General features: G+C 43.7%; 1 protein-coding gene across 1 annotated transcript in view; it reads right to left on the bottom strand.

Moving 5' to 3' along the window:
• Window positions 1-27,832, bottom strand: part of magi3a (membrane associated guanylate kinase, WW and PDZ domain containing 3a) — a 104,389-nt gene that overhangs the window by 5,815 nt on the left and 70,742 nt on the right. The window contains exons 5-19 of the mRNA XM_030767973.1: window positions 25,439-25,645; window positions 21,529-21,697; window positions 19,954-20,033; window positions 18,957-19,014; window positions 16,901-17,010; window positions 10,702-10,893; window positions 8,466-9,053; window positions 6,216-6,247; window positions 5,222-5,396; window positions 4,743-4,837; window positions 4,245-4,437; window positions 3,344-3,526; window positions 2,148-2,333; window positions 1,637-1,733; window positions 454-559 (exon numbers count right to left, since the gene is read on the bottom strand). Of these exons, the coding sequence (XP_030623833.1) occupies window positions 454-559; window positions 1,637-1,733; window positions 2,148-2,333; window positions 3,344-3,526; window positions 4,245-4,437; window positions 4,743-4,837; window positions 5,222-5,396; window positions 6,216-6,247; window positions 8,466-9,053; window positions 10,702-10,893; window positions 16,901-17,010; window positions 18,957-19,014; window positions 19,954-20,033; window positions 21,529-21,697; window positions 25,439-25,645 (2,471 nt within the window). The remainder of the gene's footprint in view (window positions 1-453; window positions 560-1,636; window positions 1,734-2,147; window positions 2,334-3,343; window positions 3,527-4,244; window positions 4,438-4,742; window positions 4,838-5,221; window positions 5,397-6,215; window positions 6,248-8,465; window positions 9,054-10,701; window positions 10,894-16,900; window positions 17,011-18,956; window positions 19,015-19,953; window positions 20,034-21,528; window positions 21,698-25,438; window positions 25,646-27,832) is intronic.

The raw sequence follows: 27,832 nt of genomic DNA, 5'->3' as shown, positions 1-27,832 counted from the left end.
ATGACTTTTTTATGACTTTTTTCAGTACCTCAGTGGCTTGTTTGCCCTGTTGCCTGTACTTGAGGTATTGTTCCAGATTAAAACATGAGATCTGGAGCTCTGCTCTGTCAAGCGGTGAAACATGTATGAATTAAAATCTTACTGATTGTACAACAAGTTACAAAACTTCCCCCCTCCCTCAGGTAATACTGTTTTATAAGACAACTTTCACTTCTTAGAAACTCACTTCCCTCTGGGCGTCTGGGTGCAAACAAAGAATGAGCTTGACGTAACTGCTACAGTGGCATTATATTAATGTACTTTAACTAAACTATAGTATCAGGTTGGATAGGGTTTGTAATAGGCTGAACAGTTCATTTGTTATACACGATCGTTTCATAGAAAAATAGGCAACTAATAACCATTATAATCATTATAATGTTCTAATGACCAGATCAATGCAGTGACTCTCACCTGTTTTGGGCCTGAGGTGATTAGAGTTCCCATCTCCCTTTGTGGGAGAGACGTGTATTCCGCCCTGGCCACACCCTCCTTCCATTCATCTGTTTCTGTCGTGTTCCTAAATGACCATAACAATGCATCACAGTGCGTTCTGTAATGTGGAAAAGCAGCTGTCCCTCACCAGACTTCACATTATTTCAAATGCATTAAACAAAAATGTGTTTCACTCACTGACACTGTGTGAAATGACAGATTTAGGCTTTACTTCCTACGAAGGGCTCAAAGTGTCACTTCCAGTCAGGCTAAACAGACACACCCCTGCGAGCTGACTATAAGACTCGGTAGGACTTAACCAAGCGCAGTGCAGGAGTTTTCTCTGCTCAAGTTTCAAAATAAGAGGGGAGCTTTTAAACATGTGGCAAAACTTCACAGACCGACTTATCCTTCCTTTCACAAAGAGAAGGGCAGGAGAGCCGACCCCATGCGATCAGGATTAGACCAACAGTGGAATGATGCGTTTACCCTCCTTTAGAGAGGAGAGGCAGAAAGAATGGTGGAGAAGTAAAAGTACTTGCTTTCTATCACTGGTCTCATGGACGCGTTTTTTTTTTCCTTTTCTCTCTTTTTTTGCAGAGAGGTGGGGTTAAATCGCTGACACAGGTAATCAGGATTTAAAAGAAAGATCAAAGGTGCGTGGAGACTGGCGGCTGATCCGCCCTGTGTTAATCCGCTGTGCAGACAGCACACACTGGGCTCCCTTGGGATAAATGGGCCGAGGAGGAGGGGGAGAGGCGGTAATGAGGCCCACGGGGTCTTAACCACGCTACACTTCATAGGATGATCCCCCACACTGGGCCACACTTCTGAGGCTGAGAGTCATAAAAACAGCTAAGGATAGTCAACAGGAAAGGGAACCTTGATTGGTTTAACTGAGAGATGCCGATTTAGTTCGTAGGAAGTGATGTCTGATGGCTAGAACAATAAGAGAAGTGGCATCTTTTAGAGAGACTTTGTGGAGGACTGGCAGCATCTAGAATGCTTTTAATAGTGGTGTTTCTCAAGCTTTACGGTGATTAGAACTGGAAGAAAGAGATACTGAACCGAGTGCATCTGTGAGTGCGTGCGTGTGTGTGTGAGTGTGTATGAGTGTGTATGTTTTAAATGATTGAAAGGGTTTTGGGGTTTGAGGTTGTACCTGTCATCTCTGTTGGCAGGCTGCTGGCCGACGGCTTTGTGCTGTGCGGCTGGGCTCTGCTTGGCTGAACTGTTTCCAGATGGAGGACCACTGTGCTCTGAAAAATAAATAGGCTGCTCAAGTCTGTTTAGCACACGTGAGAGTGTGCAACACACACACACACCAACACATATACCCTGTCCCTCTCTCTTATACACACACTCACACACCCACACATACACACTCTGTCTCTCATACACACACACACACACACACACACACACACACACACACACACACACACACACACACACATACACACACACACACACACACACACACACACACACACGCATGCATGTGCATGCACACATGCACTCACACAATTCACAGTTCAATTAAAACCTCGATGTCACGTCCCGCAACACATCGTCTGAAGCAGAGTGCCATCAGTCATTCTGTTTAAAGAAGAGAAAAACCAGTCCACAGTGTGCTCCACAAACAAGAGGCTAATGAAGGCCTGGCATCTCACCCTCCTCTGGCACCACTGTCAGAGTCACTGTGTTGCCGGCCTCTTTGATCAGCTGCACGATGTCGTTATGGGACAGGTCTATAATGGACTGGCCATTGACTGCGGAGATGCGGTCGCCCACTTTGAGTCGACCGCATCGATCAGTGGGACTGCCCTCAATGATGCGTCCAATTTTATGAGGAATGACTGTGGAGAGAGAGAGAGAGAGTGAGAGGTAGAGAGAGAGAAATCTTTAGCATGTCATGGTCCATGAGGTGGCCATGATATTGCAGTATCAACAATATTAAGATATTGCAGGATCCAAAAAGAAATCTACCTGCCTATGAAACAATGTTTTTCACTTCTGGCTTATATATTCTGGTCTTCTCTTCTCAGTTAGTGGTGGTTTAATAAGCTATTGATGCATAAATGGAACATGTCTTACTTCTTTATTCAAGCTGTGTCACTACCATGTCTCCTAGCTGTATTACTCTGAGCCAGTGCACAAACTGAATTCTTAAATTTCTCTCACTGAAATGATTCCAAGCACAAACAGCCACTTATAATGGGGCAGCAGTGATACTTACACTACACCCCCTTCCCCTCCTGAGAGGCTATTCCAATCAAGCTGTCATATTTCTGTGCTTAATGGCGTAATTACTGAGTCTATACGACGCAGCGGACTGAATTAACCACACGTCTTTCCGAAATCATGCACCTGGGCTGCATGTATTCACAGCGCAATATCACAGCTCTGTGTTGCAGAAGAGTCTTGTAATTACGTGTTTAATGCCATGTAGAATTCAACTGATCTACCAGAACAGCCAAACTCAAAAGAGCCATGACAAGAGAGAGAGGGAGAGAAATGGTGAGAGAATGAAAGGAGAAGAAGTAGAGACAACATATGCTACAAGCTGCACATGAGGATAAAGCACACGTACTTATAACTGCACGCAGTACAACCTCCGTGACAACTCCATGAAACAAAATATATCCAACCTTTATTTCACCCCGAAACCCGAGTATGAGTATCTACATCTGTATGTGTGTATTTATGTGTGTGTGTGTGTGTGTGTCTGGTTCTGGGTATTGGAGTGACACAGACATGACCTTGAGTATTTACTATTAGCAGCTACTGCAACACAAAACATTCATTTGTCCATTCCCCAATCCCCCAAACACTTTCACAGTAGATCTCTCTTTCCTCGCTCTCTCACCTCCAGGCGGGGGCTTGTTTTTGGAGGTGAGGATGACAAAGCCGAAGCCTTCGTTCTCTTTTCGCTGCAGGGTGACGTCGTAGGACTCGGGCTGGGTAGTGGCGGGCACTTCGAGGCGGGGCAGTTTGGGGGAGCCGTTCACCAGGGTGGGCGTGGCCTGCGGCTGAGTCGTCTCGTCATCATCTGTAACACAACGTTGGCAGAGCACAACGTAATGTGAAATAATGTCAAGCATTATTATTAACCTGTAAATGTAAGAAAAAATTACGTGTATTATTTTTTATATATCATATAAAAATATATTATGTATAATTGTTTCTTTATTTGTTTATTATTCATTTGTTCACCAAGTAACCAAAATGGTAAACCTTCGTACGGTCAGATCTCTGTCAAAAGTAACAGTTTGTGTTCATGGCAAACATTTGCCCACAACTTAGTGATTCAGTCTGAAATATTTATGACATTGTGAACATCATGTTAAAAAGCAAACCCTGAACAGTTTATGATGCATACTACCATGTCATACATACACACACACACACACACACACACACACACACACACACACACACACACACACACACACACACACACACACACACACAAATCTGAATCGGTGTATGTATATTGCTCTGGCTTTAAACTACAAACACAAAACATTAAAATTTGATCATTTCTCTTTGTGTTTAATTATTCATGTCTCTACTCGCTCTCATAACAAACTGAATCAAAACGCTTAGTTGACATATCTATGGGGGAAGTTGGAGAGACTGTTTCAACAAATCAATACTGGCTCTTAGATGCCTCTGAAGAGTTATGGATATTCTCTTAAACATTATGGTTATAAGTCGTGGTTCATAACAATTTCTCCCACACACACACACAGGGAAACTGTACTAACCCATGAAAGTGAGTTTCCTGCGGACTGTAAGCATAACCTGTCCATTGCGAGCAGCATTGGTCATCAGCTCTAACACTTGCTTGTGAGATTTGCCTTTGACTGGCACACCATCAATGCAAATGAGCTCATCGCCTGCCCGGAGACGCCCGTCTTTCTCAGCAGCGCCTAGTGGCACAATGGCTCCTATATACACCTGCCGAGAGAGAGAGAGAGAGAGAGAGAGAGAGAGAGCGAGAGATGATATGAAGATTCAGCCACTCTTGCTGATCACATACAATAACTGCTGCATATGTCATGGCATCAATACAATCCGCAAACACAGTTTTTGTAATATTGAAGATTTTGTGGATCATCAACTGTGCCCTGTTTGTTTCTACTGAAGAATTAACAGACACATCCACCTTCATGCCTGTAACTCTTAATACTGTTAATCTGCTCCATGTAGTTAACTCTAAAGAGAGTTCATTTTGAGAGGGATTAAGGTGAGTAAGCACTTACAGGCTGATCCGGACCTTCACCACCAAGTACACGGAAGCCAAACCCAGACTCCTGGTTCCGTTTGATAAATACATCCAGTTCCTTAGTGTTAGGGGCTAAATAACGAGGGAGAGAAAATCAACAGTCAACAGATTAGTCAGGAGTTGCTCTTTCTCTCCAGCATTAGCATCATCATCCAATTCCCCCCTATGGCTATTCTGTGGATCAAAAGACCCTGAGATTCACTTTGTACTCCAGGCCAAACACATCAAGCAAGTATTCTACACCACAGGATAATGAAAGGAAAAATGTTCCTGTATGTGTGTGTGTGTGTTTGTGTGTGTATATATAATATATATGTGACAAAACATGCATGCTCAAACCTAACTGTCTTTCAAAATGTTTCAAACTGCTTCAATAAGAAACAGCCTGACTTCATGTGGTATCTTGCTAGAGACCACTTAGTATGAAGAATAGAGAATATGAGAAAAAGGTCTCACGTTTGCTGTCAAGCAGGGCTTTGGATTTGAGGTAGAGCTCAGTGGGGTCCAGTTTAGGGGAGTTGGATCGCATGGCACTGGGGGGGAAGGGAAGGGTTTGGGGGGGAGGCTCTGCAGGACTTGGCGACTCTATGCTGCTGGTTATCTCCTGCTTCTGGACCATAGGCACTGGAGCCTGAGACACCATGCGCACACACACACACACACACACACACACGCGCGCGCAAATGCACGCACGCACGCACATGCCCATATGCATGCATGCAAAGACACACACAGACATAGAGAGAGAGAGAGAGACACACACACACACACACATACATACAAAACACAGAAACACACTCCTTGTAGTCATGGAACAAAACAGGATCTTAGTAAACATGGCTCTAACAACAACAATTCAATGTGACCGTGTCAACACAGATGTGGTTGTGGAGTGACTGATCAGAGGGGAAAGATCTACTGCAGTAATTACAGTGGAGCTAGAACACGCTGATGGCTCTAGAATCAAGAACGTATATATCCTACAAGTCCAATATTCACACACAGACAAATGTTTTAAAGTGTACAGTAGTGTTACAATTAAATATTTACTCAACAAAAATGTCTTGGGGAAAACATCTCTCTAAGAATTTGCTCTTCAAGACTGCTGGCACCCATTAATGCCAGAGATATTAAAAGTGGCCTTTGACTACAGCCCATTCATCACATTCATATCCTAATATAATATATGACAGCAAGAGGGCTGCTTTCTGTCATCCTCTGACAAAGTTACTGTACAGACATTCAATAATTCAGGGCTCTCCCTCATCTTTAAAAGCCTGGTATTTTCTCAGCTGGATGCCACCAGAACCCCCTCAATTGTGCCTGCACTATCTTCTCATATTATGGTAATTAAATATGCCTTTGGTAACTCTCCATATCAGTGCTGAAATATGCCTTTGCTGATTCCCCATGTCACTGCGCATAATTGAGAGTGTGCAGTTGGACTTACAGGTTTTAAGGACTTCACAGGAGACGTTTGACCTGAGGATGAGAGAGAAGGGGGGGGGGATGGAGAGAACACTGATTAGCTCAGACAGGTAACTATGCTCCACACGATTAGCAAGACTGGCTGGAAGCCTGTCCAAAACAGAGTTCCTTTATGAAATCATTCTAAGGTCTTTCTAAAAAGTCTTGAACTTGTTTGGCTGGCACTATTACCTCAGAGGACACTCCGTTTTTTTAATTAATTAATATTTTTAGCTCTTTCATCATGGGCAGCTTTGACTCTACACATCTTACTGTATGGGCCATGCCTGTTATTTTAAACTTAAATACATCATGACTCTACATGTATGTATGAGGCACAAACCCACTCTGAGCTATAATTTAAAAATCAAACGCAGCAAGGATGTTCTTTGAAAAAAGGCTTTTTCCGTGAGAAACTTTTTAGTCCACTAATACTTCCTTAACAGGTTTAAACTATAATACCAGTGAACGTAACAGTCATGTTTGAGAGGGCCTTGACTTGACTGCAGTTAAAGCAACATTGCGATGTGGACCACTAGGTGGGAGCAGACTCCACTTTGAGTGAGTGAGACTGCAGAAGAGTGAGGCAGAATGAGGGATGACATAAGCTGTGCAATAAAGGCTCATTCATCCTGAAACAGACGCGTAACCTTGTGCCAGCTGATAACCAGAGGACACACTGCACACGGATGTGCCAGAATGGGAGCCAGCTGCCTGGTTCCATGTGTTTGTTTGTTTGTATGTGTGCATGCGCGCGTGTGTGTGTGTTTGTGTGCATGTTTGTGTGTGTACATGAGTGCGTAGAGACAGTGCTGCACTCTCACATGCATGACAAACATATATCCATGCACAACGTGTAAATTTAATATAAAAAAAATTTAAAAAAAAACCTACTGATGAGCAGACCAGAGAATTTGCTCCTGCTTTAGCACTGAAACAAATACTCTAAGCCACAACAGTACGACTTTCTTTTCTTCTTTTGGGGTGAAAATATCTGTTTAAATGAAGACAATCACATTTTGGCATTACCTAATTCCCCTACACGGGCACACTGATTACGTCTAAGAAAAGGCAAATAAATGCTTTTTGTACAGAATCTCAGTGGACCTCTGTCACACATGACATTCTTACACAGCGTTTTCTCCGACTTATCACTCTGTAGTATTCATACTAGTCAGAGTAACAACAGGCAGTGAATTCGGTAAACACTATTTCCTGAACATGGTTTTTGTGTCTCAACCTTGTATATATTTGGGAAACAGGAATTATAAAGCAGCTCTGTATTTTGACAGGGGAAGATAAGGTTGACTCATCGGCAATCATTTCACCTCACACACCACAGTCTGACACGGCTGTTTTGTCTGTCTGAATCAACAATGCACCTGATAGCTCCAGACAAACCACACAGCAGACAAAATATAGATCTGTGTATGCAGCCGCTTTGGCTGTCTGGCCATAAGGACATTCAGCGGCGAGTGAATTGCTTCGAGTCAAGTTGACGTATTTCACTTTCTACTTGTCTACAAGCTATTAATTTGTGTTTACCACGTGAAAACTAACATCTCACATCTCCTTTGACTGTAAATACTTGTAATATTATTACTCAAATCAACATTTTTTTCATTTATTTCACTATATACATACATATTTACAAGTGGTGCCGGCCAGCTTCTGGAGACATCCATTAAAAACAGTACATGGATTCAAAGCATTTGGAGACTGGTAGATAAAGAAGGATATCATTTTATCCCTAAAAAATGACAGAGCACCCTCTTCATCTGCCAAAAAACGCAACATTATCAGAAGCATAGACACCTATACGTTGCGCTATCGCCCTGGCAACAAGCAGTAATGAGGTCACGACTGCTCTACCGGTTGAGTGATGCAGTGTGTTTGTGTGAGTACTCTTCCCCATAGGCAAAAATGAGGTCATAGTACTGGAGCTATGTTTTCAGTTCGTCCTATTAAAGTGTGAAATCTCAAATTCGCAAAACACATACACATGCACACACAGACTCTCTCTCTCTCTAACTCACACATTTGTCTTTTTCCCACTAACCTGTCTATATCTCCTTCACACTTTTCTTATCTCTGACTCTATACTTTCTGTGCAGTACACACAAACACTCTCTTCAACGTCAATTATCTGTTGCTCCCCCTAAACACACACACACACACACACACACACACACACTTTTCTTTTCTTAGCGCCTCTCTACTCCCCTGCTCTTACCTCCTCGGAGGACGAGCACGTTGACTTCGCTGCCCACGGGCAGGTCTTTGAGGATGTCCACCACCTGGGCGTGGCTCAGAGTCTGAACGTTCTGGCGGTTGATCTCTTTAATGACGTCACCTTTCAGCAGGCCCCGGCACCACTGCGCGTCCAGGATCATTTTCACCTTCTGGCCCAGCGGGCAGTCTGCAATGGCAAAGCCGAAACCGCCCGGCCCCTTCACCAGTGGTACACTAACCAGCTCTGGCTGGAGCAGTGTGGAGTCGCCTGCTTCTGGGTAACGTCCGTTGGGCATGACCGCGGCCACCTGCCTGCCATCGGTGGTGACATAATGCAGGTCCTGGGGGGAGGCGGTGCTGTCAGGGTGGAGGGGCTGGGGGTGAAGTGGCTGCCCGTCGGAGACCGGTATGGCTGTGGCTATATCTCCGCTGCCGTCGTCGCTGGCGCTGGTGTCCTCAGGCAACGGGTAACCACGACACAGAACCATGTCCACATACTGGTTAACTGGGATAGACTGGAACATCTGCACCACATCGGCATGGGTCTTCCCCAGCACACAAGTCCTGTTGATCTCCACAATGACGTCACCTGATGGGGGCAGGAATGGTGAGAAAGAATGAGTATGGAAGAGTGGATGAAGACCAAAGGAGGATATATTACATGTCACTTTGAAAATTACACATAATCTGACATTTTGTGAGAGGACTGTGTTTAAACTGTCGTTGTACTGGAGTTCCACAGTACTTTTCTGTTCTTTTTAAACAGGTCCCTGGATATGAATACTTTTAGCAGTTTCAGCATGTTCATTTGCTGAGAAGAGCTGGAGAAATAAGGACAAGCGTAGTCGTAAATTCCTCAAGAAAATATCAGTGCCTAAAAATACACGCTACCAGGAAGCAAAACTGTTTGAACCAAAATCCTCCAAATGAGTGCTTCAATTAAAAAATCATTCATAGATTGGCCAGCAGTTTAAAACATGTCTCTCTAGACCTGCGTCCACAGATGTTGCAGAATATCTCTTCGTTTTTAACTTTCTCATTTTCACATTGTCCACATCTTTAAACGACATATGCTCCATCAGTTCAGCGAGCCAATCTGATCCTTGCAGAGCAGAGAGACAGATCCAGCAGCTTTTCAATAGGCTTTGACTAACTCCTTACAGAGCCCTGAGTTAAACCCACCCATCACAGCCCATCCATAGGAGCAAATGTGAATGCACTGTTACAGGAAAGGATAAAGTATATAATACAAGTAAAATGGTAGAGCAAAGTGGCTGAGACAAATGTGAATGTCTAGAGGGGGGTGGGTAAAGTACTGGAATGTCTTGCAAGAAACAGGCACATTTGTGTGTGGCAAATGCACGAAAAACAAATAAAAAAAACTTTAAGACCTGCGTAAGTTAAGTGAGCAGCGATACTGAACATGCTATATATATATATATAAACTCTTTTGAGCTTTTAAATATAACTAAAGTTAAAAATTAAAATAAAGTTATGACATCAGGTCAAAAGCCCTCTTTGGAGAAAAGAAAAGAAAAAAAAATCATGTGTCTTATTCATTTGTGCACATCTGGCTTGCTGAAAAATGTATAACAACTAGGGTGCAACTATTTCAGAATCCAGTTTGCATCTTAAGTTGTTTCAACGGGATGTGCAGACTGGAGGCCCAGAGGAAAAGGGAAACACAGAGACATTTGTTTCCTCCTATTGTAATTGAGGGTGGTGAGAGTTAGCTGGGTCAGCTCTGTAATTATCACACACTGTGGTGCGGCTATTACAAGCCATTCCCGCCTGTGTGCGAGGAGGCGGAGGGTGGAGGGGGTGACTCTGATTTATACCAGCATATTCCACACCCTCATGCAGTTACTGTCTCACTGGGGTTATTTACAGAGCGCTCAAAAGCTGGAGTTACGCCAAGCAACATGACAGAAAAGCCAACACCCCATCACCCCCATCATCAGAGTATGTAGAATGAACCTGGGAAAAGTTTGGAATGCCATGGAATGTGACTATCCAATCTGCAACTTATCTCCAAAACACAGGTAATCAAACCATCAAAATGTCAAAAAGTTCACTCTCTAAGATAAGGTTTGGAAGAGGTGCTTTCATCTAGCCTTCAGTTGCATTAGCATTGCCCATTTGTTTGGTCATATCCAGAGGTGAACTGTTAATATCCACCCGACCCTGTAAAAGGCTTGCCCTTCAGAGAGCGAGATTATGGGCCATCCGTTTCTCACCTGAGGCTATCTTGTTATCCTGGGCAGCGGGACCGTCTCGGAGAACATTCTTCACCTGCAGGAACTCATCTGGTCTGTCTCCACCTATGATGGTGAAACCAAAGCCCTGCGTGCTTTTCCTCAGAGCCGTGCGCAGTATGGTCCCCTGCAGCTGGGAAGGGTCACGCGTGAAGCCCCTAATGCCTACCTCACCTGACAGACAGAGAGAGAGAGAGAGAGAGAGAGAGAGAGAGAGAAAGAGTGAGTGAGTGAGAGAGAGATGTTTTTTTTGGTACAATATAATTCACTTTCATTTAGGAAATCAAGTGGCTTGTTAACACTGTTGTATCTGCAACACTGAATACCTGTGACAGTGCATACCATCTGAAAATGCTGTTACTTATTAAAGTGGGTTTATAAAGAGAAGAGAGAGAATGAGAAAGAACAGGAGTGGAACAGGAGGACATAAGACTGCCATGGACCAAATTAGTCATATATGTTCAATTATGTAGCATAAGAGAGAAAAAGAGAAGGAGAGAGAGAGAGAGAGAGAGAGAGAGAGAGAGATGGATTGCTAACTGGATGAATATGGATTGGGGAAAAAAACCCTGTAAATATGAGCACACGTTCCAGTTAATTATTCCAGTCCATTCATTACTCAGTTCATAAACGACACTACTTACAGCATTTGACCGCTCTAGCATATTAATGACTCTGGTTGACTTAATTACTCCTTTAATTAATGACTGCTAAATAAATGTTCCTACAGCATACTGCGGCACCAAACTCATTTGAGGGGTCCAAAAAAGGAAAATAAATAAATAAACAAATAAAAGTATGAGTATCGGGCCACACAGCTGCCAAGTATATGAATAGCCCTTTTATATGCATTCCATTAGAGAAGGACTTGACTCCACAATACTTGTTGACTTCACTGAACACCTTCTAAATGTATGAAGAACAAAAAAACACCACGGCACGTTATCAGGTTGTTTACAGTAAGTGCTTTTGGGGCCCAGCTGTACGCTGACATGAGCTGGTATAAGTGGTTACGATCCTTGTTCAGCAGTGATTATGTGGGAGAACTTCACAGAGTTTGAAGCTGTACACCTAGCGGAGTGTGATGAGCGCACACAGGGACCGCCTGGCACAGGTTCAGCCACACTGCCGGAGTCTGGCAGCACGTTCCTCAATACTACAGCATTCATTTATATCTCAGTCTATTGCCCCACTGCTCACAACACATGGATCCACTGCTGCCCATCCCGTCTCATGCTTATGAAGTCCACTGTCAGAACAGCGAGTGGCTGAAAATCCAAACAGCCTTATCAAATATTAATCCTGGCAGACCCGTGCCTGACTTCTTTAAGTGGATTTAGCATACACACCTCACATTTCCTTCACTTTTATGAATTCCACAGTGGGTGAACTAATGAAAATTACTGTATATTAACGAAACCCTTAAGGGAAAAAAAACGAAAATGTGATAATACACTGTGGAAATGCCCGTAAAGTATGAAAAGCCAAGTTTCTACCCGTGATCTGCTGGTACTCTACAATGCTTTTGAACACACTCACACACACACATACTCTCTCTCTCTCACACACACACACACACACACATTGACAAATCTTCTACAGAAACCATCTTGACATTCCAAAGAAGAGCTCTCTGTGCATTTTCCTCAAAGCTGAGTCTGGGGGACAATGGGATGAGTGAAATGTCGGGGAATGTGTGTGTACTATAGTGAGAACTAGGGATCTTTCCCACTCTTAGGAACATCCACCCAAGATCTAAAAGGGTGGGAGTGTGAGTGGGAGTGGGAATGGTATTCAGGAGGGGGGGGGGGGGTATTTCCTGCTGGAAGCTGGAGCTACTGCTATGGAGTCACACAAGCAGCCAAAGGCAGTCAGTGTCACAGACACATTCTACCCTTTGATGCTGTTTTCTGGACAGTTCTCATGTTTAATGCATCATGGGAAAGATCAGAAAAAGGCAGAAAAGGTTGATCTGTGGATCCAGCTGAAACAGTTGAAGCCTGAAGCTGCTGACAGACGGCAGCTCCTGGCATTTCTGCAGTAGGGGTATGAGGTATTAAGCACTATGAAGCTGTGGATGCTCAGACAGAGAGAGAGAGTGAGAGAGAGAGAGAGAGAATGCAAGCATATCACCTCCTTTACCACTGTGTATCAGGACAGGACAATTATTTTAGCAGATAATGGTTGAAATTACTCAAAGAGAGGGACTGAGAAGAACAGATCTCAGATTAGTTGTAAATGCTAAAAGGACAGGCTAAGGGGGGCTGCTTAAGGCCCCAGAACAGCTAGCCTTTCATCAGCGTGACGGATGGCCCTCTCTTCTCTCGACCCTGCGCACTCTGTCAGGAGGCCACATCAATCTCATTAGGAAGAGTGGAGATGGATATCTGTCTACCACGTGTCACTGGAATTGGATTTGCATAATGACACTGAAATGGCCTGATAAATGGTATGGCCATGATGATGAGGATTACTCTGGGTCTGATTAACATTGCAGACACACACACACACACACACACACACACACACACACACACACACATATTTGTCCACACACACACACTTGTTCACACACCAAACACACACACATGTGCATGCTGACATACACTTGTTGACACATACACACTTGTTGACAGGCAGTCACACAATGATGAAGCAGCTGTCATTTTTGGCAAACGCCCGTCAGCCTGATCTTCATAATAAAAGACATGAGTAGATTTGGAGTGGAGGGGACATGATCTGGCGTGTTTATCACTGATGCGATTGTCTCATCATGATTTAAAAAAATAAATAAATAAATTAAAAGAAGCATGGTCCATTTCTCAATAGCCAAGATGATTACACGAAATGTCAGCGGTGCGGGCTGTCTAATTACAGGCGCCGTGAGATAGGGACGACGGGTCATTTTGCTTCAGATCGCTGCTTTGGAAACCAGCTCTCACCCCCTTTAAGTATTAACCATTCACTCTCATTAAAAAGCCCGGGCTGGCTAAAGGAGCGGCACGAGGAGACGCATGCATCAGTGTTAATGAGCAGGAGCGCTGGAGGAGCGAGGGGCACGAGAGTGTGACAGTGGTGCTCATGATGAGGGAGGGGTTGCTAAGGCTGAGGTAAAAGAAAAGAAGTCCGGCTGTGTTATGAGAAGGCCGCCATAACACTGCTTATGGATTCAAACAGGCCTAAGCTGTTTTATAGTCTGTCCATAGTCAACGGCAGTAATGACAGACTCTCACACAGTGAGGGAGGTGGCTGTCATCTTTGGGGAATGACTGTCAGTCTGATCTTTATAATAAGAGACATGAGTGGAGTTTGAGTGGAGGGGAGAAGAACTGTCTCATGTTTATCACTGACGTGATTGTCTCATCAAGCATTTAAAAAAAAAATTCTCAATACCCTGGAGGTTGTATGGTGATTATTTTAAGCTCTGTGACAGTGGACTGTTTCTGTCTTGGGCTGACTGGCACAAACCTTGAGGCAGAGAGCAGCGATATCAGATTGGCAAGCTCCCTCCACTACACTCGCCGACAATGAGACAATAATCTCTCCGCTGGACGAGCAGTCATGTTGGTTCAAATGTGCTGTGACTGTTCTCTTCTCTGTTTTAGCTGATGCCAGTCTCTGAGTGTCTCCTCTGAGTCCACTCAGCAGTGATGCCGGCTCAATACCACCGCTCACTCTCTGGGTTTGCGGAGCGGAACCGTTAGCTCTGCGCTAACGGCTGTCAAAGTGTTGCCAGACTAGTGCTACCTTTGTCGCGATGGTGGGGTGAGGTGGACCTGTTGCTAAGATATGAGACACGGTCAGGGCACTGCCATGAGAGGCCCAATCGAAACCAATGGCCACTGTTATGTGGCACCTGCCTTTGGTTTAAGTGTTGACATGTCAACAGAGACTAGAGAAGAAGGGTGGGTAATGTGAAATTGATACGGAAACACAAGCACCACTGTGGAACATGAGAACACACACATGTGCAGATAGATGAGTTACATAATGCCAAGGTAGAAGCAAACACACATGGAGGAAAGCTGTAATATACACCGACAGACTTGCTCAGTGTGTGAACAGAAGAGTTAAGTCTAAAGGACTCGTATACTTTGTTTTACATTGTGTTGTGGCACATTCTCTGGATGGAGATATCTGACATAGCAACATTGTGATGCATGTCTGTTAAATATTTTTTAAGCTCAAGTTTAATTTTTTTAGGTATGTTTTTTGGGAGGAGATATTTGATATGTCTGTATAGTGATGAAAGGCTATTTATTTATTTATTTTTCTGTTTCATGACCCAGTATGCACAGTATCTACCTTCGGTCCTCAAGCCCTAATCTCATCAAACACTCACTCTGTCTATGACATATCACTCACATATTAGTGTTACTAACACACATGCGCACACACTCATGCACATATGTGAGCACACACATGCACACATGCCAACATGCACACACAAACGCACGCATGCACGCACACATGCACGCACGCACGCACGCACGCACACACACGCACGGTGAAAATAAATCCCCACAATTCATTTTGTACTCTCTCTCTCTCTCTCTCTCTCTCACTCCCTTTCTCTCTCCCTCACACACACACAGATAAAAACAAAGCATCACAAGCATATCATGGCAAGTGTGTAGGTGAAGAGCTGGTCAGTGCTTGGTGTATTTTATTTATCTACTTTTGGTTCTCTGAGCTCATCTTTTGAGTCAGTAGTGAGTCTGAGCAGCAGTCAAAGCAGAGGAGGCTTACTTGGCCCTGCCCACAGTAATCTGCCTCAATTAACCCACAGACGAGAGCATTTCCACTCACTTCTCTCAAGCGTATGACACAAAAGTCCAGCACCAGGGCCAGCACATGGGGGGTTGTGGGTGACTGTACATTTCACCCCCTGCCCTAATTAAAAGCCACTTTGTACTTTATGATTTTTTGAAGCTGAAGAGACGGTGAGTGAGTGGTTTGCTTTTTTTCAGTCTGTAGAGATGTAGGATATGATAAGCTGAGATGAGAAGAGTGCTTTTGAAGAGTGAGGTACTCATTTGTTTGACCTGCAGCCTGTCAGAAATACTAGCTTTTTTTTTTACAAAGAGCCCCTTGGCACTCTGGGTGCTGTGTGTGTGTGTGTGAGACGAACACTTGAGATGACAGGTACTTCCAAGAATCAGCTTGGAGTAGTCGCCTCTGTTCCACTTAATAGTGTTAAACCTCTAAAAAGCCTCTAAACATGGTAATAGAAAGCATGCCTCCCCTCTTCCCTTGACAACATTACTAGTGAATTGATTCAAGTTGGTTATTTCATATGCTGGGAATATTATCATAATTTGACACCAATTAGATTAAATGTTTGAGCTTCTGACATTTGTGCTCTCAGGGAAGTGTGGGTCAAATTCTGTGGGCGTTTTACTTGTTTGCTGCTTTAATGTATGCGTGATATGGCCAGTCATGGAGGTATCTGTAGAAGACTGTGGTTGCCATGGTACTATCTATGGAAATGTAAGCGATGGGCTGAACTGGTTAAGGATGTTTATGTGGAGAATTGCGATGTTGAGGTGGCAAATGGGGGTATCTATTGGGAAGTGAGATTGTTCTGCAGTTATGGGAGAATGATGTTATTATGGAAGAACAGTATCTATGGACTGGTGAAAAGATGAGGCCAATGTCAATTATGGAGGCATCTGTGTGGATGAGGAGAGAGACTGAGGTTGTTATTAAGGTATCAATGGGAAAGGGGAAAGGTGTGAAGATCAGTTTGAGCTGGTTACTGAGGTATCTATGGGAAGATGTGGTGAGGTTGAATGGGCTGTGTGGTACCTGTGGGAGTAATACAGGTGAAGGACAATGTAGGTGTGAGGCTGTGGTTTGTCTTTAAGATATCTATGGGAAAGGTGTGAAGGTAAGGTTGACTTGGTTACTGAGATAGCTATTGAGAAGATGTGAACGTAAGGTTAAGTTGGATATTGTGGTGACTTTGGGGAAGGTGTGGAGGTTTGGTTGCCTTGGTTATTGAGGTATCTACAGTGGAAGTGTGGAGGTATGGTTGCCTTGGTTATTGAGGTATCTATGGCGGAGGTGTGAAGGAAACGTTGCCTGAGTTATTGAGGTATCTACAGTGGAGGTGTGAGGGTAAGATTGAGTTGGGTATTGAGGTACATGTGGCAGACGGCAGGTCAGGTTGAGATGTTACCTGCGGGTGTAGCTCCTGTTGTCGGCTGGCTGGCTGTAGGGATCTCTTGACTGAGTTTCTTCTTCGCCTCCAGCACAGGATTCTCAAACTGAGTCCTCTGATTGATGTGACTGCAAAAACAACAACAACGCAATCGTTACAGACGGCTGAACAGCAGACCTAATGACTCACATGCTCTCAACACTCTCTCGCTCACTCACTCACTTGCTCTCTAACAATCACACATGCATGTAATGTGAACAAAGAGATACATAGGGAGACAATAGCTGCAATTTAAAAAGTTTTGAAAATCATATCATATCGCCTGGACACAACACTGAAAGCATCTATTTGTCAAACAGTGCAACATCTATTTGTTAAACTGAAACTCCAGCGACTGACAGTAATTCATTCTTGCACACTCCCACTTTGAATATGAAGTCACATGCCACTACTGCCCAAGGGCATGAAAGTGAATTCGCAGAGCTTTTCCTTCCGTCATCTGAAAGCAAACACAAACCAGACAAAAGGTAGAGCGAAACGTGTGCTGAGATAAAACACTACTCCCCTTCTGACTGACATTCCACTTTTTCCTCAGTCCTCACTTGATTTCCAACTCTGATTAAGACTTTTGTGACTTTGATTAAGACTTCTCCGGAACTGACCTTAGCTATAAAGCCTGCCCTGACCCTAACCTCACTTTTAATCCAAAAACAGCATTTTTGAACGTGTTGTTCAGGCTGCCTCCTTCCCCACCCTGTTCAGTCTAATTAGAGATCAGAGGAATCTATCACACCATTAAGACCAGAAGTCTCACTCCGAGTCCACAGCAGGTCCGCAGCACAGACAAATCAAGCTGTGTGTCTCTCTCTGACTGTGCTTACTGTGCTTTCTGAAGTTGAGTATCAAACCAAATCCAAAAAGACAGGCCCCTACCTCCCAGGTCACAAATAAAATGACGACTTCAGCACATCTACAGCACATTCTTTGGCTTAGAAAAGCCATATGTAGTGGTTCTGAACACACCCTGGGCCAGTTTCTACCAAGAGGGCTAAGTGTGAATGCCACACACTAAATCAGAGCGCGCACTGCACGGAGACGTCATTGAGGGTTTGTGTACGCCTGTACTTGCTGGGGAGCAGTAGTTTTAGAGCTCCTCTAGAGCTCCTGTTGCGTATGACTCACACAGGGAGTTGCTATCTCCTCACACAGATATACATAATGAAAGGGAGCTATAGAAAGAACAAGACAGAAAAACAAACAAAAAGAGAGAGAGAGAGAGAGAGAGAGAGCTCTAATTGTCATGTCTCTTTTTTTCTGTAATTTAAAGCAAGCATAATGAGACATTGTGTGAAAGTCTCTGCACTGAAAAACAAAACATGGCGAGACACAGAGCGAGGGAGGGAGAGAGAAAAAAGGACTCTCCTCTGACTCCCTGACCTCCTTATTTAAACAGACAAGATCATTTTTCTCTTGTGCTGGCATGACAAGGTACGGCCTAACACACAGTAATGGCATTGAAATTACACATTGTATTGTGGTCTCCACCTCCCTTGGAGCACCACCCTGTCTCTGCCTCCATCTCTGTGCTCCTGTGGCACTGTGTACAGAAGCCAGACTATGCCTTCACACTCCCAAAGGGACTGTGTCTCCCAATATCCTCCACTAGTCCGCCCTGAGCCTAACACAAACCGGGAGGAAGATCCAAAGGTTAAAAACTTTGGCCTCCCGTTACACTTTCATTTTTCTCTGGGAAAGCCAAAAACACTTAACGCATGTTTAACAGATGTGACAGGCCATAGAGACAAAGCACCTGGAGTCCTAATGACAGAGCTAAGAATGTTTAGCTTAGTTGTCTTAGCACAGTGTTATAGGCAGAAACAGTAACGACGGTGTTACACATCAGACATGACACAACGTCACACCTCCTCAGAGACGCGCAAGATTAAAACACTGACAAGAATATGTGTCTGCTCTGTCAACAACCAAGCCTTGTCAAGAGGTTGTGTGTGTGTGTGTGTGTGTGTGTAGAATCTGAGAGCAAAACAGACAGGACAAACAAGATAAACGGACTCACTCGACGTAGTAGGTGCCGTACTGGGGATCCTCAATCCTCTCCCAGCCGTACGGTAGCTCTGCAGACACACCAACGGAGAGAGAGAGAGAGAGAGAGAGAGAGAGAGAACACGGTGAGCTCAGACACATGCAAATCACTGCAGATGGAAAAGACAATGAGTGCCCTTTTTCATCAGAGTTTAGAGGAAATGAAATATCCAGTGTTTGGGAGGAAATGGGCAGGTGGGGAAGGAACCACATAAAGAAAGAAAGATAGAAAGAGAAAAGAATGAATAAATGCAAAACAGAAAGAAAGAAAAAGAAAGAGAACGAAAGAAAAAAAGGAAAGGGAGAAGACCGAATGCTGATATAACACTGGCTATTCAGACATTTACAGATTGCCTTTCCCCTGTGGTGTGAGAAGAGTCATGGAGTGCGTACAGCCAAGTGACACACACACACACACACACACACACACACACACACAAACACTTTGACACACGAGGAGTCTGTGGAATTGCCACTGTGAGACTGGTACATTCTGATGAGCTCTCTGCATGTCTCTGGTAAGCCATTAGGAAGCAGAGAAACAGAGACAGGCCAAGCAGGGAACATATATTTGTGTGAGTGTATGTATGTGTGTTCATGCAAGAGCACCCTCAATATCTGTGTAATGAGACTCTGAGCTGCCACTGTACATGCACTGCTTGACGTTAACAGAGGGGTTTACTGTGTAATGTGTGTGTGTGTATGTGTGTGTGTCTGTGCGTGATGTATTTGTCACTTGTACAATTAAATTCAGAACGAGAACTTGTCTGACTGTGTACGTATACGTTTGTGTTTGTGCATGCATCTATACAGGGTAAGTGTTTGTGCACATATGTGTGTGTGCATGCATGTGCACCTTTGTGTGTATGTGTGTACATGCTTGGCTGAGCATTGATACTTAAGATTTGGTTGGTCATCATTAAATGTAATAAGCTGTCCCTATAATGTGAGGGAAAAAAATATTGTCTCACCCCCATCCTCACACTTTTCTGGAGGCTTGGCCCTCTTAGCCATGCGGGGATCTAACCATGTCGTAGTCTTGGTGTTGTGACTGAGGAGAACAAAGACAAATAAATAACTGCATATAAATTAATATCTTATGACTGCAAATCTCAGTATCACTAACACAAACTAAAAAAACAAAAAAAAAAAACCCAAAACAAAACTCAAACAAGCTTTTATTCCCAACTTGCACTTCAAAGCCAAAAAGCACACAGCTGTCACTCAGCAGAACCCCCCCCACCCCAAAAAAAAAACAAAAAAAAACAAAATATGAATTATGTTTTGAAATATTTGCAGACAGAGATATCATTGCCACAGCCTGCAGTCAAATTGAGCTTAGATATTATTTTTAGCAACAAACAAAACAAAACCAAAAAAAAACAAGATTAAAAGGAAAACAAAGGGACAAAACTCTACTCCTGTGCATGCTCTGGAGCCCAGGCGCGTTAATCCAAACGCATTTTCAAAATGCAACACTTTCTCTCTCCCTCCCCAGGGTTTTAAACTGTCTGATTAGAGGCTGTCCTTCACACATGAAATATGCATGACAAGGTGCAGTTCTTCCTAAGAGACTGATATGGATAGACATTTCTGGAAAAAATAGCCTGGTGGCACTACTTAATTTAGCCAATTGTTTCTGCTTCTGAGAAAACGAGAGAGGAGTGCTGCATTGATTTTTCTAAAGCTTCTGGCCCCTCCATCTCATCTCATCTCATCTCATCTCATCTCTCTCTCTCTCTCTCTCTCTCAGACTACAGAGAGAATGGTAGCACCTGGTTAAGAGCAATGATGGGAACAACACACACACACACACACACACACAGAAAAGGGAAACTCCCTCCGTTAAAGTAGCCGATGTTGGATCAATCAAACAAACAAACAAACAAACAAACAACAAAAAACATAGTTATGTCTTGATGTTTTGGGCTTAAATGTATCATTCCTACCAAAACTAGCAGAAAAGCTGCTAGTTTTGAACGAGTTATTGCATGTTACAGAGTTTTCAGCTGACACTCATTTGAGTGGCTCAAAAGTTTCACAACAAAACAACTGTTCCACAAGTTGTAAGCGCAACTTGCAAAAAAAATGTTGAAGTTTTCAAAAGTTTGGTCAGGGGGAGATAAAAAGTGTTTTGGAGAAACTCTGACTGCAAATGAACTAAAAGTGTCAGTGTACTGAATTACATTCCCAATCAGGTCTAAACTGCAGGTTGGTCTGCTACACCAAAAATAAAATCACCAAGACATGTGTGCAAGGATAAAATACATTACTGCTCAGTAAGCACCATCACCAATGGAGTGAAACACAATCATTAGACTAGTGCATCATGTCCACATGTACTGTGCACAAACTACTATGGCCAATCACTATGACAACTGCTATAAAAATTGAAATTAATTAAAAGTATTTTCAAATTTAATCAATGAAGAGTAGATGCTTGCACCTGTATCATTGTCAAAAACCAGAAGCCAACTTTAATTTTGGCTAAAGATTATCGTTCGCTCTGGTTCTGACAGCATGAGAGCCCTGGACTCAGTACTCACTCGATGAAGTACACCATGCCTGTGTCAGTGTAGGCCATCTCCCAGTTTTTGGGCAGGGGTTCCTGGCTCTCGTCGCGCGGTAGTGTGTTCCAGTTGCGAAAGTCCATAGCGCTGCTGGACTGAGTGTAACTGGGCACGGCCTTCCTCCACTCCAGCCCTTCCTTGTGCTCTGTGACCAGAGAGAGAGAGAAGAACTGATCACCTGCAGGCATGGGTAGCTCTATAAACTATTGCCTCTGTCTATCTATCTTTTCTCTCTTTCTCTCTCCTCTAAAACTGCTAATGAAGACTCACCATCTATTGTTTGTGCGTGTCTGTGTGCGGAGAGACAGGGAGAGTGAGTGTGTGTAGAGAGAGAAATAGACAGACAAAGAGAGAGAGAGATAGAGAAAGAGTACAAGAGAGAGAGAGAGACAGAGAGAGAGAGTGAGAGAGAGTTCAGCGTCACAGGATTTGCATGTCAGCACTGACATGATGGGTGTCGCCCTCTGGGCATGGACAGAGCTGACTAGCGCTTCCGTGAAGTTTCATGTCCAACGCAGTGACCCTGATAGAATCACGATATGATATACACATCTATCTGTGTGTGTGTGTGTGTGTGTGTGTATGTGTGTGTGTGTGTACCTCTGGCCAAGCCAGGTCATTGCTCGGGAGCAGTCTAAAGATGCTAGCTAGCCAGAGAGAAGCGTGGCTTGATCAAGCAATGACCAGGACTGATAAACAAAATGCCATTCAACTTTCACATGTGTTATTTTAATGATACATGTCTGAATAAGCAAATTACGAATCAGCAGATGCTTGTGTGCCGTGGTAACCATGGTGATATTTCTCATGACATCAGCAGAACCACATCATAAAAACATGTGGGCTGTAAGCAACTGTTATCCAAACTGTTATCCAAAACCCGACCAGTAAGGAGCGCATGGGTAAAAACAAGAAGTATGAGAATGAGAGAGAAAGACAAAAAAGGAACGAAATTGAGAGAGAGGCAGTAAAAGAAACAGAGAGAACCAGAGGGAACATTGGGGAGAGGACATGTGTGCAATAATGCATCTATCAAAAACTTCTTATAATAAGTTATGGACTGCCACAAATAAACCGCTCGCATTCAAAGCACTCTCCATACTGTAGAACCACACACATATCTGATTAATCAGAGGCTGGGACAGCCACACACATATCTGATTAAACAAAGGCCAGAGACCTTTTTATGATGAGGTGCCAGATAAAACCAAAGTTTTGGAAGGAAAATTTTCAAAAGAGATGGAGTAAAATTTGCACTGCAATATTTTAGAAATGTTCGGAAATTTGAAAATTAACAGTGACAACATTTGTAGGACTTGTACTGCTTTGCACTGGCACATAACTGGCTGACCAAAGCAAACTGAACAAAATGAAATATTGAAGACTGCGGCGTCTGTCTTGTCTGATGTATTGCAGGTTCTCGGCACAGTTCAGTTCAGCCACCATAAAAGTCATGACAAAAGTGTGCTATACAAGGGATGAAGAAATGCATTGCACCTTACTCACATCAATCACAGGTCAATCAAAAACCTAGCAGCTATTGATCTCTGGGAATGTTGTGAAAATGCAGCATCTCAAACATTTTGACTTTTTCTTCTTCTTCAGTGCTCTCTGGTTTCCACATTCTGACTGACATGACTACGCCCACTCATTAGCTGTTTTCCTTTATTCTCTTTGTGGATAAGTCAGCAGTCAAACCTAACCATGATGCCGCCCTCAACATCATCCAATTGTAACTCAGCTCTCAGCTTCCCAAATGAAACACAGCCTTAGGTTCCTGACCTCTGCTGTAAATAAGCAGTATAAAACCAGGCATTCTGACTTTATAATTGGATACATCCCACACAGCCAATGTGTAGCCTCAGGCTACAGAGATAGTGAACAGTGAAATAGCCCCGGCCCATGTGCCTTCACAACTCAGAAACCATGAAGCTAGACCTGAGCTTCCCTTACACTCACTCATAGTCAGAGAGAGACAGAGACAGAGACAGAGAGGGGGAGTGTCTATATGCATGTGAGAGGAAGAGAGTGAGAGTGAAGGTGTGTGTGTGAGAGTGCGTGAGAGTGAATGAGAGAGAGAGAGAGAGAGAGAGAGAGAGACGGGGGGGGGGGGGGGGGGGGGGGGGGGGGGGGGGGGGGGGGGGGGGGGGGGGGGGGGGGGGGGGGGGGGGGGGGGGTCCTGGCATGGACAGGCTCTACTGGGCTCAGGCCCAGGGCAGAGAATAATCTGTAACATCCTCTCCATCTTGACTATTTGGATGCATGCTGTACCCATCTCTCAAATTCCTATCCCCCTCCAGAGGCACCAGCAAGAGCTATCCAAACAAAACGACAGCTGTGGGGAGAGCAGCCCAACTGGGGTCTGGACACGACTGACAGAACGACTTTCAACCCAGCCAGCAGCACCAAGCCAGAATTTCCTCAGCACATGGAGCAGGACCGCAGATGGAATTCCTCCCAGTCCCCCCCCCCCCCCCCCCCCCCCCCCCCCCCCACCTCAAATGGCTCACCCATTTTCTCTCTCCGCCTTGTGCATTCTCAAAACGGGACATGTGAAGGAAAGAGCAGTCAAGATTCCAGCTTTGAGGCTTTAATGTTCTGTTCTCTTGCTTTAAAAAGCTTCTAGATCTCTCTCTGGCATCTGCGTAACATTGGCCTGGCCAAGGCTGCCAGAGATTTATGTTCAAGTGATCCAAATCATCACGACCACTTCACGTTCAACGACACACCGCTTACTACAGCGACCAAGCTTTGAATTATAACTTATAGTGGTTCTGCAACTGCTGCTGTTTCATGTGAAAAAAGAGTGAAAACCAACCGCAGAGAGAACATTTGAAGAAAAAAAAAAATATATTTCCTCTCTTGTTCGTCTTATTCACTGCTTGTGGATTAAACTGAATGTTGCCTGTACAGTCTGCTGCTGCTGATTTATGGGAAAGGAAACAGTGTAGTTTGGATGCAGTAGATATCATTAAATCTCTCCTCTATACAGCATGACACAGCAAGTTTCCCACCAAGTTCTCCATGACGAGCCGACAGACCAGAGCTTGGCACCGATAATCTCCGAAAGAGATGCTGGGACCTCTCATTTTTGACAGACTGAAACATTTTTCTCCGCCGTACAGCAACGTCAAAAACAAGATTTTCTTCTAAAAACAAGAATGTACATTATGACATTACCAAAAGGGCTTCTGGCTTATTGATCTCTTGTCCTCATAGATGTATCACTTTAAGAGGTAATTTTTCAGTTAGGAGTGATACCAGGGGCATCTTTTTTGAGAGAGAGAGTGATGGAAAGTAGTAAATGGAATAGAGGCAGATGAAAGATGGGAATGAAAGCAGAGAACCTATATTTGAGGCAAGAGTGAATATGGAGACATTTAGTATCTCAAAGGCATCAGCATACACATTTCTCACTTAAATCAAGTCATATCCTTGTCTGCTTTTATCCTAGCTAGCCTCACATTTCTTAATTTCATTTCCATTGTATGAGAAGGGAAGTACCTGACTGAAGACCAGAACTGTGATGTGGTATGAAAGTTCAGCGTTCTTTTTATGATGTGCACAAATATGACATGTACATATATGAGAACAGTGATATGTTGTGAAAATTCAGTGTTTTTTATGGGGTGTACATATATCCAGTGAATGGACCACTAAGCTACCACTAATCTGAGTGTAATTCCAACGAACTGTTCAGTTCCAGACATGTTGTCCTATCCTGTTAGTCTGCTGAGCTTATTCAACTTTTTTTCTCTTATCCACAACACATTTCTCACAAAGAGACAGCTGATATCTGGGTGAACTCTTTTCTGACACACATGGTACCTAAACATGAATATGCAAAAAGAGAATATGGTGTCTTTGGCGACTGGTTCAGACTCACCTGTGAGGCCGTTAACCAGGGCTGGCCGTTCTTCATCATCCTCTTCCTCAGGTGCGGCACTGTCCTTCCTGTCCATCTTGCTGACGGACGTAGTGCGCTTGCGCTGGACCTCTGTGTCAAACTCCTCGTCAAAAAGCACCTGGTCCACCAGGTCAGGCTGCACTGGACTGGGCTCTGCAGGTGGCTTTGGGGTGCCATAGTAATTACCTAAAATAGGGAAGCGTATTATAACTCAAAGTATCCTCATTATGATCCTCACAGACTTGCCGCTTCAAAGTAAGGGGTGTCAAAAGTAGAAGCTGACATGAAAAAACATGAAGGAAATCAGGTAATTTGAAAAAAGATCTCAGCATGTGATTTAATTATTGAGTGTGCAATTATTGACACCTTGATGTCTACCGGACTGAATTAATTTTTCAAACGTTGGGCTCCATCACAGCAAGGGAGAAAATAAATAAATACATAAACTCAGGCAGGGACACGTAGCTTGTGCGTGTTATAACTCAAGATGGCTCAGAGCTTCTTTACTGCCAGTCTTAGAGCCGTCATCACCTGTCCGCTAATAGCACCATCACGGTAAATGCAGTTTCCAACAGAAGCCTAAGGCTTATTTTGATGGCTTTGTTTTCCTGTGTTGCTCAATTGTACGACCTGAAACACCAAAACACCGTGTGTGGACTCATTCTAATGTGGAAGCCCATACATTCTCGTTGCCGACTTATTTTGCTATTTTGCTCCATTCGCAAATGGGAAAAAGCCGGCGTTAAAGGGAATATAAATATCTTTTAATCCCCTGCTCATTTTCGGAGTGTTCTGACAATGAGCTGCCGAATGGACTGCTATATTTCAGGAAAACTGGAGTTTGATTGTAATCTTAGGAAGTGGAGTGAAATTACTGGGGAACGTTATTGCATTAAAGAGACTGTGGTCCATTCTACTGCCCAAAAATATGGCAAATAGAAACCCCGACAGCTTGCTTTTTGCAGGAATAATAAATATATATATTCGCGCTCGCAGTTCCTGCTAAATATTTTATAAACGTGGTCTTGGGTGAGCAACGTCTCAGAAACCTAGGCTAAACATTTGAGTCTTAATTATTCTGAATAATTTATACGCTCGTTTGGCACACTGAACCATTAGTTTATGCATAGCAGCACAAACATAAACATCAACACTGTTTACACAAACACACTGCTCCGGGATTGCTTTTAATGTATTCCTAATTATAACTCGTAATTTGAATTAATTACGCTCTTTATTAGCTTCGTAATTCGAGGGTGGGGGTGAGGGGATAGGGGAGTCTTGTTCAAAAATAATAAGAGGCTATGTCAAATAGGAATTTGTCCCGTTAATTACCCTCTAAACTCGACCTTCTTTAATGTGGCAAAACGTGAGATTGGCATAGTGATAACGCAATCAATTTCTAGCGGAGTCACTACTGAGAAACGCTGCACTTAAGGCTCTCTCCGTGCTAAGCACGTCCACCTGGAGAAACCACCAGAACTTTCCCTGGGCAAACACATATTGACTCACAATGGAATAGGCAGTGCCTGTTATACACGGCCTCCTGGCTAACCGCCAATCGAGCCATTCTTCAGTCCAACTGTACACAGAAATCCATTAGCAGCAGTTACCCGAGACAAGGTAGGAATTCTGTGGTCTCAACGTCTGATAAAGTCACTCTGCTTCAAATGATTTTAAAGTGGATATGTCTCTTTCACAGCATCATTGTGGTTTATGTAAAGGAATGAATAAGGTATTACCAGACATATCAGATAACAACAAACAGAAGCCTTTGAGGAGGGAGGAAGAAAGAAAAAAAAAAGAAAACATTGTCTGTCTTCGCCTTGGGCCAGTGTGTTGCTGACTGCACCAGGTGTTTAGGTGATGGTTTGCCATCTCTGTCTGACAGCGTAGTGATGGACAGTTAGTTAGTGTGTTAGTCAGAGAGTGGAGAGTCAGGAGCTTCCCCTACTGTGTATGTGTGTGTATGAGTAAAGTATGACTCAGAGTTCTATCCTACTGGCTTCCTTTGGTTTCCCTTTATGCCTCCACAGCACATTGTTATAAACGCATCCTGAAATGATTAGTTTAGTCCCTGCTGCCTGGCTGGATTCAAGCAACTTTATGGAGGAAATCTAGTATCTCTCTGATTTCTGACATCAATCGCTTTTTACACTTAAAACTTGATTTCCATCCTTTACCTTTGTGTGTGTCTGTGTCTCTATGTGTGTGTGTGTGTGTGTGTCTGTGTGTGTTTATGGTATCAAGCTCAAGGCAAAGATTCTCAGTGTCTAAAATGGTGGAAACAAAGAGGCACTAGAGCTGTTGAACAGAGGGAGATGCTCACAGAATAAGTCAAATATAGACAAGTGCTATTAGGAACAAACTTAA

The sequence above is a fragment of the Chanos chanos genome, chromosome 3 (genome assembly GCF_902362185.1).
Source record: "Chanos chanos chromosome 3, fChaCha1.1, whole genome shotgun sequence".
In the NCBI taxonomy this organism is placed as follows: domain Eukaryota; kingdom Metazoa; phylum Chordata; class Actinopteri; order Gonorynchiformes; family Chanidae; genus Chanos; species Chanos chanos.
Note: the sequence above shows the minus strand (reverse complement) of the source record. Positions and strands in the feature narration are given on the sequence as shown.